Source organism: Mastigoproctus giganteus, chromosome 14 (assembly GCF_048544385.1).
Source record: "Mastigoproctus giganteus isolate SK-2022 chromosome 14, ASM4854438v1, whole genome shotgun sequence".
Taxonomy (NCBI): Eukaryota; Metazoa; Arthropoda; class Arachnida; order Uropygi; family Thelyphonidae; genus Mastigoproctus; species Mastigoproctus giganteus.
In genome coordinates this window covers 87,821,846-87,834,632 of record NC_143588.1, presented here as the reverse complement: position 1 = coordinate 87,834,632, position 12,787 = coordinate 87,821,846, and the positions used below count along the sequence as shown (strand labels likewise).

The following is a 12,787-nucleotide window of genomic DNA, read 5'->3' as shown; positions in this document are numbered from 1 at the left end:
CATTTTTTTTTTTCTCCACACACTTATTTGAGCTAGAGGGCAGGAATAAACTATAATAGTTAAACCAAATGATAAGTACAGTCGATTCCGGTTATTTGGGACATATCGGGACTAGTGCATTTTGGCCCGATTAAGCGGCTTCCCCAATTATCCGAAGTTTCACGTAAAAAAAAGTTAAAAATGCAATGGGGACCCCCCCCTTTACAATTAGTTCACTGTACAATCAAATCACGTTACGACGAACGCAAAATAGTAAAGTACCGTTCACTATATGATGTGCAGTAAGCGCCGGTCATTATGATCACGTTTGTGAATTTAATTTTAATTCTATTAAAAAACGATTCTAATTAGCGAAAATAGGAGGAATATTATCCACAGGCTATAAAAGTAAAAATATATTAAGCACAAATTTACCCTTTATTACCTTACCAATTAAAAAATTAAATGATACGTGAAAATCGGAAGAATATATGTGAAAATCGGAAGAATATACGTGATAAACGGAATAATTAATACGTACTGTAATATGTACATACGAACTAGTTGACATTTCTGTTCACTGACATTTGTTGGTGGGGGCTGAAATTTAAAACAGTAAAAAGATAAGCAATCAATAACAAAGAACAGGGCACACACAAATTGCAAGTAACACAACAAGTGCAAGTGAGAACGGAGTAACAAATTAGGAAGCTTTAAAAATAGGAATGAAGAGAAGATTCTTCTGAAAATTATTTTTTTTATATGATTGAAGATTCCATGGAAGTGTAAACACATTTTACCATAATAACCCACAGAATTCCAGCTGTCGGTATTATCGCAAATTCAATAAGATCGAGTTTACTGTCTGTTTATGATAGATTGCTCTAACAGAAAAACCCAATAAACAGGTGACTGCTAATTGTTTTTATTGTTTTATGGTTGTGACCTCCAGAAATCCGACCGAACTACTTGGTACGGTCGGAGACAATCGTAGGGTAATCTCCAGTGCTGAGGTCTCCTGCCCCGATTAAACGGCATTTTGTCCCAATTAAGCGAAGTAAACCCTGGCTATTTTCTCGATTGGTTTTTGTTTTTTAAGATTTGCCCCAAATAAACGGCTGCCCCGATTAACCGGTGGCCCAAATAACCGGAATCCACTGTATATGTACCTTGAGTTGAAGCCTCCATAGCCAAGTGGTCAGGAGCGGAAGTGCAGTAGCACACGCTCTTTGAGTAGACCGGGGTTTAAGCCCCTGACTGCTAAATACGGTCGATCTGCCAACCCGCACTGGACCAGCGTGGTAGATTGTGGTCCATTTCCCTCAGCATGAATTGTTGAGGAGGCCTCCATCCTACAGTGGGTTGATAATGGCTGCAGTTTACTTTTTTTTTTTTTTTTTTAACCTTGAGTTGAAGTCAAGCACAAATACCCTAAAGGAGAAAATTATTAAAAATTTTATATATTAATATAGTGAACAGTGCTAATCCCTGACAGCGTGCAATTCAATGTATTCTGTTAATAATTGGCAGTATATTTCATTTATATTTATATATATAAAATTTTTAATAATTTTCTCATCTAGGATATTTTGCTTGATCTTGACTTGAGATACGTTTCTAGCTAATATAGTTTATTCCTGCCTTTTAGCTTAAATAAATATGTATTTTTACATATTTATTTAAGACAGATACAATTCTCAGTTGATTCTTGATGACATTGATTTTGTATATTGAATGGAAAATCCTTGTAGTGGTCACCAGTGTAAATTCATCACAGCTCCAAAATTTGGCTGTTTTGATGACTGCTTTTTACCTAGTGCTGATAATTTTATGCCCTTGCATAAAACTATCAGCATAATTTTATGCTGATAGTTTTATCACTCATTCTTATCAAATAAAACTTTTCAGTTATTTGAAAAGAAAAAAATTTATATTCTTAAAAGAAAAAAAGCTTTAACTTTTTCATCAAAGTATTTTTAAAAATTTATGTGCTTTATCTATATCCAGTTTTAGTCACAGAGAGACTTTATGCTCTCACTGAAGACCAAGGGCCAAATACTCAGCCACTTGTGGCTTGGGTTCATATTCAGCTTAGAGACAAATACCAGTTTCTATGGTTTGCCTAAAATGCTAATATCTTTTTAAATTAAGTTGAATGTAAAATCCTTGTTGTAGTCACCAATATAAATCACAGCTCCAAAATTTGGCTTTGACTTCCAGTTTTTGGTGACCGCTTTTTACCTAGTGCTGATAATTTTGTGCTCATTAGTTTTGTCATTCATTCTTTTCAAATAACTTATAGTCTTTTGACCAAGCCCAAGTTGTATGGGTTGAGAAGTCAGTCCTCAGTATTGCTGAGAGCAGAAAGCCTCTTTATCAAAATTAGATATAAGTAAAGGATATGAATTTTATGATAGGGTTCAACACGGTTCAGCTACTGTGATGAACCACATAGTATTGCATGTTTTTCTCATTTTGGCAGAGTGCTCTGTCAGTCCCTTTAATTTTTCTTATTATGAATTACTTTCTATTTTATTATATTAATTAGATAATACCGTAAATGGAGTATCTGCTGATCATAATAAATTTACTTATGAAGCAACTGGTGATAGTTCTAGGATAAACAAAGCAGGTAAGTTTCTGTTAAAAACTGTTCTGTTATTAAAATATGGGTGAGTCCTTTATTACAAGTACAGTCTATAATGAAAATCACACTATAATAAGCATTATTTATGACCATCAATTATTAAATTGATGGTCATAATTATATTAAATATATTATTATATTGTATTAAATATATCATATATTTAATATATTATATCATATATTATATTAAAGTGGTCTCATAGTATTTAAATATGGAAATACTTTGGTTATAACCAGGTCTTTTTCAAGACTTGTGAGTGTCTGCATGCAAACAAGAAATTGCTGCTCCTTCCAGCTACATGATAAAGTTCTGTTAATACTGTATTCATTTTGCCACCACTCCACTACATAAAAAGGTTCCATTCATTTTGCTGCCCCTAAGAGCTAACATATGGAAGTAATTGCTTCCAGAATTCCATCTTAACTTGGACTTGATTATAACAAGTGAAATACACTGAGTAATCACTGAATTATGACCACCTACCTAATACTTCGTAGATCCTCCTTTTGTCCTCAGTACAGCAGCTATCCGACATGGCATGGATTCAACAAGATGTTGGAAGCATTCGGGAGGTATGGCCAACCAAGCTGTGTGTAATGCAGTCAGCAATGCAGGTATGGAGGTGATTGTTGTATACGGACACCTGATATGCCGTTCCATAGTGTCCCACAAGTGCTCTATGGGATTGATATCGGGGGAGTTCGGAGGCCATTTAATATGCTGGAAATCAGAACTGTGTTCCTTGATGTGCCATCGGGCACATCAAGTGCCCGATGGCTCGGTGCATTGTCATCTTGGAAGACACAGTGTTAAGCATCGAGGCAGTGTTAGGTGGGTCGAAAAACTGCTAGCTTGGGGGGATTCACAGACTAAAAGGTTAAAAGTAGCTGCAGGCAAAGGTGAAGGTGATTCTTGCACTACTTCTATTAGAATAAGCAGCGGCCTGGAGCGAGGGGTGCTGGGGGTTTCAGGGACTGATGGCAGTCATCGTGAAACAGGGGGGTATATGGGATGTGCTAGGGTAACTAAGAATAAGAATAAGTGCATGTATACTTGCATGTATACCGATGCTAGAAGTATAGTAAATAAATTTGATGAATTTGAAGTGTTGGTCAAGACATCAAAGGCAGATATTGTTGGGATATCAGAGACGTGGTGTCACACAGATATTAGGAATACAGAATTGGAATTTGGGGAGTACAATGTGTAGTACAGAAAGGATAGATAGGATAGGAAGGGAGGAGGTTTTATGTTGTTAATTAAGAAAAACATAAAATCAAAAGAAGTGCATCCAGTTGATATAGATGAACATTGCACCGTTGAGTCAGTTTCGTGTGACATAAGCACTGCGAAAGCAAAAATAAGAGTAGGAGTGTGTTATAGGCCTAATGACTCGAATGAGTACAATGAACAATTGTACAGAGAAATAGAGTGGGCCAGTAAAATCAGAATGTCTTATAATGGGGAATTTTAACTTCCCAGATATTGACTGGAACTTGTGGGTTGGTCACTCACACACTAGTAAGACTTTTGTGGATTTATTGGATGATTGTTTTCTGCAGCAGCATATTCGAGAGGCAACCAGAGAGGGTAATACTCTTGATCTGGTTATCAGCAGTGATCATTCGTGTATTAAGAATTTGCAGATAAAGGAACCACTAGGTGGCAGTGATCAGTGTACTGATGTGGTATTTACTTAAAGATAAATTACCATCAGGGGTAAAGGAAAGGGGTTTTGCTTCCGTAAAGGTGAGTACAGTGGTCTCAGACAGTTTTTAAATTCTGTACAGTGGGATCAACTGATGATGTTACCAACAGCAAATTCTAAGTGATTCAAGGAATTAATCGCAGAAGCTACTAAAATTTTATACCTATTAAGAAATATTGCCTAAATGGTTATCAAATGAACTAATGAGACTCGTGACGCCCACCGGGCTAGCTGGGTGGGTAAAGTACCTGCCTAGCAACCCAAAGGTCGCGGGTTCGAATTCCGCCTCGGGCTTGGATCAGAGTACTGCAAAAACCTTGGGAGGTGCATTATGGCCACAGATGCCGATGCGCCAACAACTACCAAAAAAAAAAAAAAAGAGACTTGTGACAGAGAAGAAAAATTCATGCGATGCATATAACTTATCAGGCAACACAGAAGCCTATGGCACATATAAGTTAGTCTGTAATCAAGTCACAAAGGCAGGCGAAGGCAGATTACGAGAAATCTTTGGCAAAGAATGCTAAGAAAAACAGCAAGGATTTCTTTACTTATATAAACTCTAAAGGAAGGGGATGAATCAGATTGGTCCACTTGATATCGATGGGTCAACTGTTGATGATCCTGCTCAGATAGCAAACAAACTGAATGAGTATTTTGCATCTACATTCACACATGAGGAATTATTAAGGTTTGAAATTGGCAGAAGGTTATCAAATCGTAGCAGGGTGCTTAATGATTTTGTGATAACTTAGAGCAAAGTGGAGGAGAAATTGTTGAAGTTAAACATAAGAAAGGCACCTGGGGTGGATGGGATCTATCCCGTTATATTAAAGGAGACAGTAAAGGAAGTAAGCAAACCCTTAGCTATAATTATGAGAGCATCCTTGGACTCAGGGGAGGTCTCCACGGACTGGAGATGTGCAAATGTATCCCCAATTCACAAAGTGGGAGGGATCAAAGGGTGACACGAGTAATTACAGACCAGTTAGTTTAACTTCTGATCCAGGTAAAATAATGGAGTCACTGGTTAAAGATGCATTGCAGGATCATCTACACAAGACTGCAGCAATAATTCAGACACAGTATGGGTGTGTTAAGGGAAAGTCTTGTGTGACAAATTTGATAGGATATTATAATGTGGTTACAAAGGAACTGAATGCAAAAAATAATTTTGATACCATATACTTGGATTTCAGGAAAGCTTTTGATGCTGTTGCGCATGGAAGAATACTGTACAGATTGGAGCAGAGGGTATTAAGGATAAGTTAATAATGGATAAAATGATAAAAGGATGGTTGAGTGGGAGAAGACAGAGGGTGGTAATCAATGGGTGCTGCTCTTCTTGGACTAATGTTATTAGTGGAGTCCCACAGGGTTCGGTGTTAGGTCCACTGTTGTTTTGTATATTTATCAATGATATTGATGGTGTATCGGACTTAGTGTTGAAGTTTGCAGATGATACAAAGGTTGGCAGGGTTGTTAATGACAGTAATGGTAGTGTGCTACTGCAACAGGATCTAGAAAATTTGGGCAGGTGGGCCGAGAAGTGGCAACTGAAGTTTAACCTTGATAAATGCAAAGTACTGCATATGGGTAGAAGTAACCCCACAGAAACGTACCAACTGTGTGGTACTGCACTTAAGGTGGTAGAAAATGAAAAAGACCTGGGAGTAATTGTGCAGTCATATATGAAGTTTTCTGAGCAATGCAGACAAGCTGTCAGGGCAGATTATGGGGTTTTGTCAATGATATATAGGAATTCTTCTAGCAGGGAAAAGGAGGTGATTGTCCCTCTGTATAAGGCAATGGTCAGGCCATGCCTTGAGTACTGCGTACAGGTCTGGAGGCCTCATTTTAGGAAGGATGTAGATTTACTTGAGCGTGTACAGAGAAGGGCAACAAGATTGGCGAGAGGAATGAAGGGATCCTCTTACCAAGAGAGGCTTAAGTTCTGCAAATTGCAGTGGCTGGAGACTTGGCACCTGCACAGTGATCTGATTGAGGTGTATAAGGCCTTGAATGGGTTGAGCCCGCTGAATTCTGAAGGGATTCTTCCACTTTTTCAGATTACGAACCTAAGGGGGCATAAATTCAAATTAAGGAAGGACAGATGTTGAATAGATGTGCGGAAATTTACCTTTAGCCAGCAGGTGGTTAATTGCCTGAACAAACTTCCATCTGTCATTGTGGAAGTTGATAGGTTAAATAAATTTAAGGATGAATGGGACAAAGATTTCGAGGGAATGGTTGTGTGAATTTTTTTTTTTTTTTTTTTTTGGCTTATGCTGCACAAGCTCATACACTTGCTTTCTTGAATCGCATGCCACTACTACTACTACACCATCACCATTTGGGAAAAAGTGTAACATAGCGTAGTGTACACAGCCAGCAAACAGTTGATGATACTGAAGACCGGTGATACGTTGTTCCATATGCACCAGGGTCCAAGTTCCTGCGATTGAAACATGCCTTGCACCATACAGCCGCTTCCACCTGCCTGCACTTTTGATACCACGTCTGATGGATCAAGAGCCTCATGTTGTTGATGCCAAATCTGTACACGACCATCCACGGTGTGGAGTAAATAATGTGACTCATCCGACCAGCACACCTTCTTCCAATCTTCTAACATTCAACTTGCCTGCTCTTTGCACCAGGCAAGTCTTTTACGCCGATGAACCTTGGTTAGGAGAGGATGCCGTAAGGGTCATCTGCTGGTATAGCCCATACACGTGATGCATTGTCATGTCAGATATTGTTCAGGGTTGACCCATGTTGTATTGGGTGGTCAGCTCCTGAAGAGTGCTGCGCCTGTTTGCCTGTGCGAAACTTCGGACCCGGCGCTCACCTCTAACACCCACCTTTTGCTGACCTTTGCAGTTTTGCCTTTGGTTAACCATTTTGATGCCAGTCCTGGTACACTTTAACAACGGCAGCCCTCGAACACCCCACCAGTTGAGCCGTTTGCGAAATCGAGGTACCAGCTCGTCAAGCTGCCACAATCTGTCCTTTATCAAAGTCCGATAAATCCTTCCTTTTACTCATCATGCTTGGAATTTTACTACCTACTGAACCACTGACACCTTATCTATGCTACCTAGGTCAACTAACTGCACACTCTTGTACCTCACTTGGTCAACAGGTCGCATTCAGTTTTCATAGGGATGGTCATAATTCAGTGATCATTCAGTGTATAACTAAATATGAAACATTTTGTTATAATGAATGCTTTAAACTGCAGCAATAATGTATTTCCTTGTACATATTTTTTTGCTCAATGAGTGCTGCAAAGATTTAACCCATTACATTGTGTCACTATTATTAAAGAATCACATGAAGAAATGGCACATTTCATTCTTACTGGCTGTCTGCTGGAAGATTCAGACTTTAGATGTTCACTCATTCCAGTCAACTAATGAGGTTGAATTAGTTGAACTGGTATACTAGGTTCACATGTTCACATTCTCTCTCTCTCTCTCTCTCTCTCTCTCTCTCTCTCTCTCTCTCAAGTTCTTCAATTAGCAGAGATGTTCATCACTGACAATCTGTACAAAAATCTAAAGCTCTGTTGCCTTTTATCACCCCAAATAAACCTTAATCTGTATCATCATTTAGGTAACTCTTATTGAGTTTCTCTGTCATAATAATCACATTCACTTTACCACTTTTATTAATTCTTGGTTTACATTATGAGTAGTCATTTTTAAGTAGAGTTGTTTTAAATTACATTATTTTTTTTAAATCTTGTATTTATTCTATGCATAACCATTGCTTTCTTACTTATTAAAATTATATAGTAGTGTTGAAAATCCGAACAAGCCAGCATTTATTATTTTTTTTTATGCTTATGCCATAAAATAATTACAGTAAGCACCAATTATTGTGATGACCTTGTTTGCAAATTGAATTTCGATTCTATTAAATGGCAATTGTAATAAGCGAAAATTGGAGGAATATTATCTACAGGCTATAAAAATGAAGATATAACGCACAAATTTATACTTTTATTTTACCTTACCAATTAACAAAATTAAATGATACGTAGAAGTCAGAAGAATAAATCCACAGGTTTGCAAAATAAAAATTAATTTATGCTTATGTACATAGCTTATTTAATATACTAACTAAATATAACACTTTTTAATCTGATATTTCTGTTCACTGACATTTTTTTTTTTTTTTTAGTGAAATCTAAAACAATAAAAAAAAAAAAAAAAAAAAAAAAAAAAAAAGATAAGCGTCAATCAATAAATAAGAATACGGCACACAGAAATTCCAATTGACACGATGCGCACAAGTGAGGTACGGAGTAAAATGTTTATGAATTTTAGATCCAGGGATGAAGAGATTCTGAACATTTACAGAGTTTTATGTTACCGTACTGAAGTTATGGTCTTCTTCTTCGTCTTTTAAAAGGAAGCAGAAATTTTTAACAATTAAATCAAAGATTGAGATTTTAAACAGACTTTCAAAGAGAGAAAGCAAGTCTTCATTAGCAAGATTTTGCGAGGTTGGAAAGTCAACCATAACAGAAATTAAAAACAACAAGGAAGAAATTTAAAGTTCACATCAAAACTTGATTCAGATGATGGTGCAAAAAAAAAAAAAAAAAAACTATGAGAACAGCTGATGATCTATCCCTCAAAGATGCTGTTTGTTGGTTTGTTGCATATTCTGTGGTTGGTTTTCTGTTTGCTGGATGAAAAACCAGAGTTTCAGGGAGAAAAACCATGCTACCCTCGCCTGAGACTGACTAACTCAGTCACATTGTGAAAAAGGCTCATAAAAATTCCTCCCATCATTGATGGGACTCAAACTCAGGTCTTTTACCCAGGGTGGGGAGGATAGTGATTCTACCAACTGTGCTACCCATGGGGGGCCAGGTACAAGCAACAAACTGAATACTGTCCAACTCAACTGTTCTTGCTGAAAAGAGAGAGATCTGGCAGTAAAGAAATGAAGTTCGAAAATGGTGCAGCAAAAAATAAGTAATTATTTTCATTAAAGGCCTATACATATGTGTTATTGTGGCTGAAAGTTCCATTTGTTTTTTTACCTATGAATAAAAATATGTAAGTACAACTTAGTGTTTTTATTTCTAAACTTACTAAACCTTTTATTTAGTCTCCAGAATTGTATTTTTAATAAGTCCGAGCTACCCCTAGTGTGGCTCGGACTTTTGAACCAGTTAGTTACCAGTTGGCCAGTTAGTTTGAATTATCAATGCTCTACTGTAAAACATTTTATTTTTTACACTACAGTAAAAAATTAATGTTCTAATATTGAAATATATTTTATGCAAAAATATCAAAATATGTCAGCTGGGTACCTAATTTTCCTTCTTCATGGGCCCTTTAACTTTGGCAGACATCTTCAAAAATGTAAATTCAGTGAGCAACAAAGCCCTGGTATACTTTTCCCACAGCAATCTACTTATGGATGAATCAGTGTGGTAACTGCTTATTATAAGTTTCATGTTAATAGTATGTGGTTCTGAGTTTATATTCTCACCACCAAAACAGCTTTGTATGGTCCTGTGTAGCATTAAAAATTACAGCCAGTAAAGTCTGTTTAGTAGTCAGTTAATGGGTGTGTTTTTTAAAAATTTAATAGTTTTGTTTTGATACCTGGAGTTTGTTTAATTATGATTTGAAAAATTCTTACTAAGCACATTAAAAAATAAGGTCATCTTATCAAATAGAAATAACATGACAAATAAAGAACCAGTGAAGCTTCTGTGGGAATTCTTCTTAATTTGTTTGTTAAAATGGTCTTAGTGTTTTTTTTTTATATGCTGAGAGTTAATCTACATTTAGCACCAATGCCATGCTATGGCATTGGTGCTGAAGGCTGCACCTGAGGGTAGCACAAATGGAAAGTGGAAATGATTTCACATGCTCATCCCAACATGCTATTAACATGAAAGTTGCCAAAAGCCAGACAGTTGCCCATATCCTAGTTTGTTTCAAAGTGATTTCTCCAATGCATTTCAAAATCTTCCATTCACCTTAAGGGGTATCATTATTGCAGAATAATAGGACATCTGGAGTCCCCATCACTAGAATAAATCAGTGATACCACTCCTGAAAGGTTGCCAACCACTGATCTGTTTTATAGATTATTACCACTTTTTTATTATTAATAAATACTTAGTCTAAGTTGATTGTTATTTATATTAATTACTTTCATAAGTTCCAGGATCAAATCCATGGTTAGAACCTTTCTATCAACCAGCACAGCAAAGAAGAGCTTTTTGCATGCGACCAGATGTCATGGAACCTGATGAAGTAAAGGAATTTGTGGAATACAGCAGGTTTGTGATTATCATTATGATATTAATTTGACATTTGTTCATGCAGCCTCCCCCAGGATTAAAAAGCATGTACTTCATTGTGTCTACTGCTCCACTTCCTAAATACATAAATACAGTAAAGTGTATTTATCCAGCAATCAGAACTTTTCCTATCATCTCATTACATCACTATGTTTAGTTAAAGCAAAACTTTAGACCAGTCGAGCATCAGTTGGAGCCAGTTCGCTTTTATTTCCCTTAATTTCATGTTTACTTGTAGTTCCCTGCCAATATGTCCCTGCCAATATGAATGTTAGTGGTTCTTGTAAACTACTGTATGTGCTGCAAAAGTATGTTGCCTTGCCATTTTTGTGTATATTATCACTGAATATTTTCAACATCCTTTGAAAATGACTCGAGCTTACACATCATTTAGTGGAGATAAAAGAAAGAGTTGTGTTAACTTTAGCACAAATACTGGAAATCAGCAAATTGCTTGAAAAAGATGAGAATGTTGGAACCTCAGTATTTTTAAGAAAAAAATTCACTGTAAGTTTGACTATTTACTGTGTACAATAAAATCATTTGGCACAGCTCCCAAAATTTATTATTTCTGAAATCAGTAAGAATAATGATTGCAGATACACTTTTCATAAGCCAAAATTAGAGCACTACTGTACATACAGAGATTGCCTGTAGTATTTTTTTTTTTTTTTTTTTTTTATAGTCTGGATACTTAAATTAATTCATGTTTTTAATTACTGGAATATTTTATTAAAGCTTATACCGTACAGTTATTATAAAAATTCAGATAACTAATAACGGCGCCTCCGTAGCCAGGTGGGAAGGAGCAGCAGTGCGTAGCACACGCTTCTTGATTAGACCGGGGTTCGAGCCCGTCACCACCAAATACGGATGTTGCGGAAAGGTCAGGAAATGGCCACCGCATATCCCGGAGCAATATGGCCTAAGCTGCTAATGCTCCTAAAAAAAAACCAAAACAACATAACTAATAACTATAATAAGACTTGTTCCATAGCCATTCTGGATAACAATTTTTGTTACTGTAACTGTGTTTAGGAGTGTGACACTTGTATTCAGTCTATTTTATCTAAAGAATCCCTGCTGTGGCTGTATTAACTTTAATGTAAAGTTAAGGTATCTATTTATCCAATTCTTTAGCCCATTTATCTCTTATTTAAAATAATAAAGTTAGCTGAGTTTTGGGGATTCTATAACCCAGATAGATGAATCTAGCTCCTTTTGTAACCTGTCTGAATATCAATGGCACAATTGTTTTCAGTTAAATGAAGTCCACACATATTAATTAAATTTATTTCTGAAAAAAAAAAATTAATAGTTAACACGCGTACACAAAAAGGTTAGCAATAAAGTTTCGTTCGCCTTTTAAGCTCTTGAATACTGTGAACATCATTTACTTATGCACAAGTATTAAGTTTTAACTTAACATTTTGCTGATGTAAACATTCCTTTTCTTTAAAATAATATGATGTGTAGTGCTACAGTTTGTTAAGCTTCCTCTTTCATTCAGTTTAAAAAGCCTTTTCCACATTTAGTAGTAATATCGAAGTGTCTTTAAATAAATCAAAAATTTCAAAACAGTTTAAAATAGTTGACAAAAATTAATCACCAGTTTAACCTGTCTGTGCTCTTATAATTAAATTTTTTCAAGTGTTTTCAAACATGAACTGCAGTTTCCTGTCTTCATCAATTACTGATAGTTACCAATAAATTCCTATAAGTAATGTTATCAGTTATCCTTTAGCAACATTATACATTGCACTGCTGAATAAACTCTTATTCTTTCTTAGCCATGTATAGTTTGTATTAATATTTACCTGTTGTAATCATATGTGCTGTGTTTATATATACTTGACTGTACAATGTTAGTCATATCAAATAATTTTTATAACACATTTAATATAGTTAGGAAAAGATATTACGTGGTTGTTTTCCATTAAGATTATTACTAAATATACCACTCTTATACCACGTGAAATTATTGATATAGTTTATTAAGCTATTCGTCTAAACTACTATACATAAGGTAACGTTTCGGGTATCATACCGATACCAGTCATCAGACTCTACTGTTGGGGAAACAAAAATAGAAAGGGTTACAAATTTGAATACAAT

At 36.0% G+C, this 12,787-nt stretch overlaps 1 protein-coding gene across 3 annotated transcripts in view; it reads left to right on the top strand.

Annotated features, from left to right (window-relative positions):
• LOC150075326 (lysine-specific histone demethylase 2-like) overlaps positions 1 to 12,787 on the top strand; it is a 362,688-nt gene that overhangs the window by 119,947 nt on the left and 229,954 nt on the right. For all 3 annotated transcript variants that reach the window (XM_090389224.1, XM_090389225.1, XM_090389223.1), the window contains exons 8-9: positions 2,528 to 2,611; positions 10,531 to 10,651. In XM_090389224.1, coding sequence (XP_090245350.1) covers positions 2,528 to 2,611; positions 10,531 to 10,651 — 205 coding nt within the window. The remainder of the gene's footprint in view (positions 1 to 2,527; positions 2,612 to 10,530; positions 10,652 to 12,787) is intronic.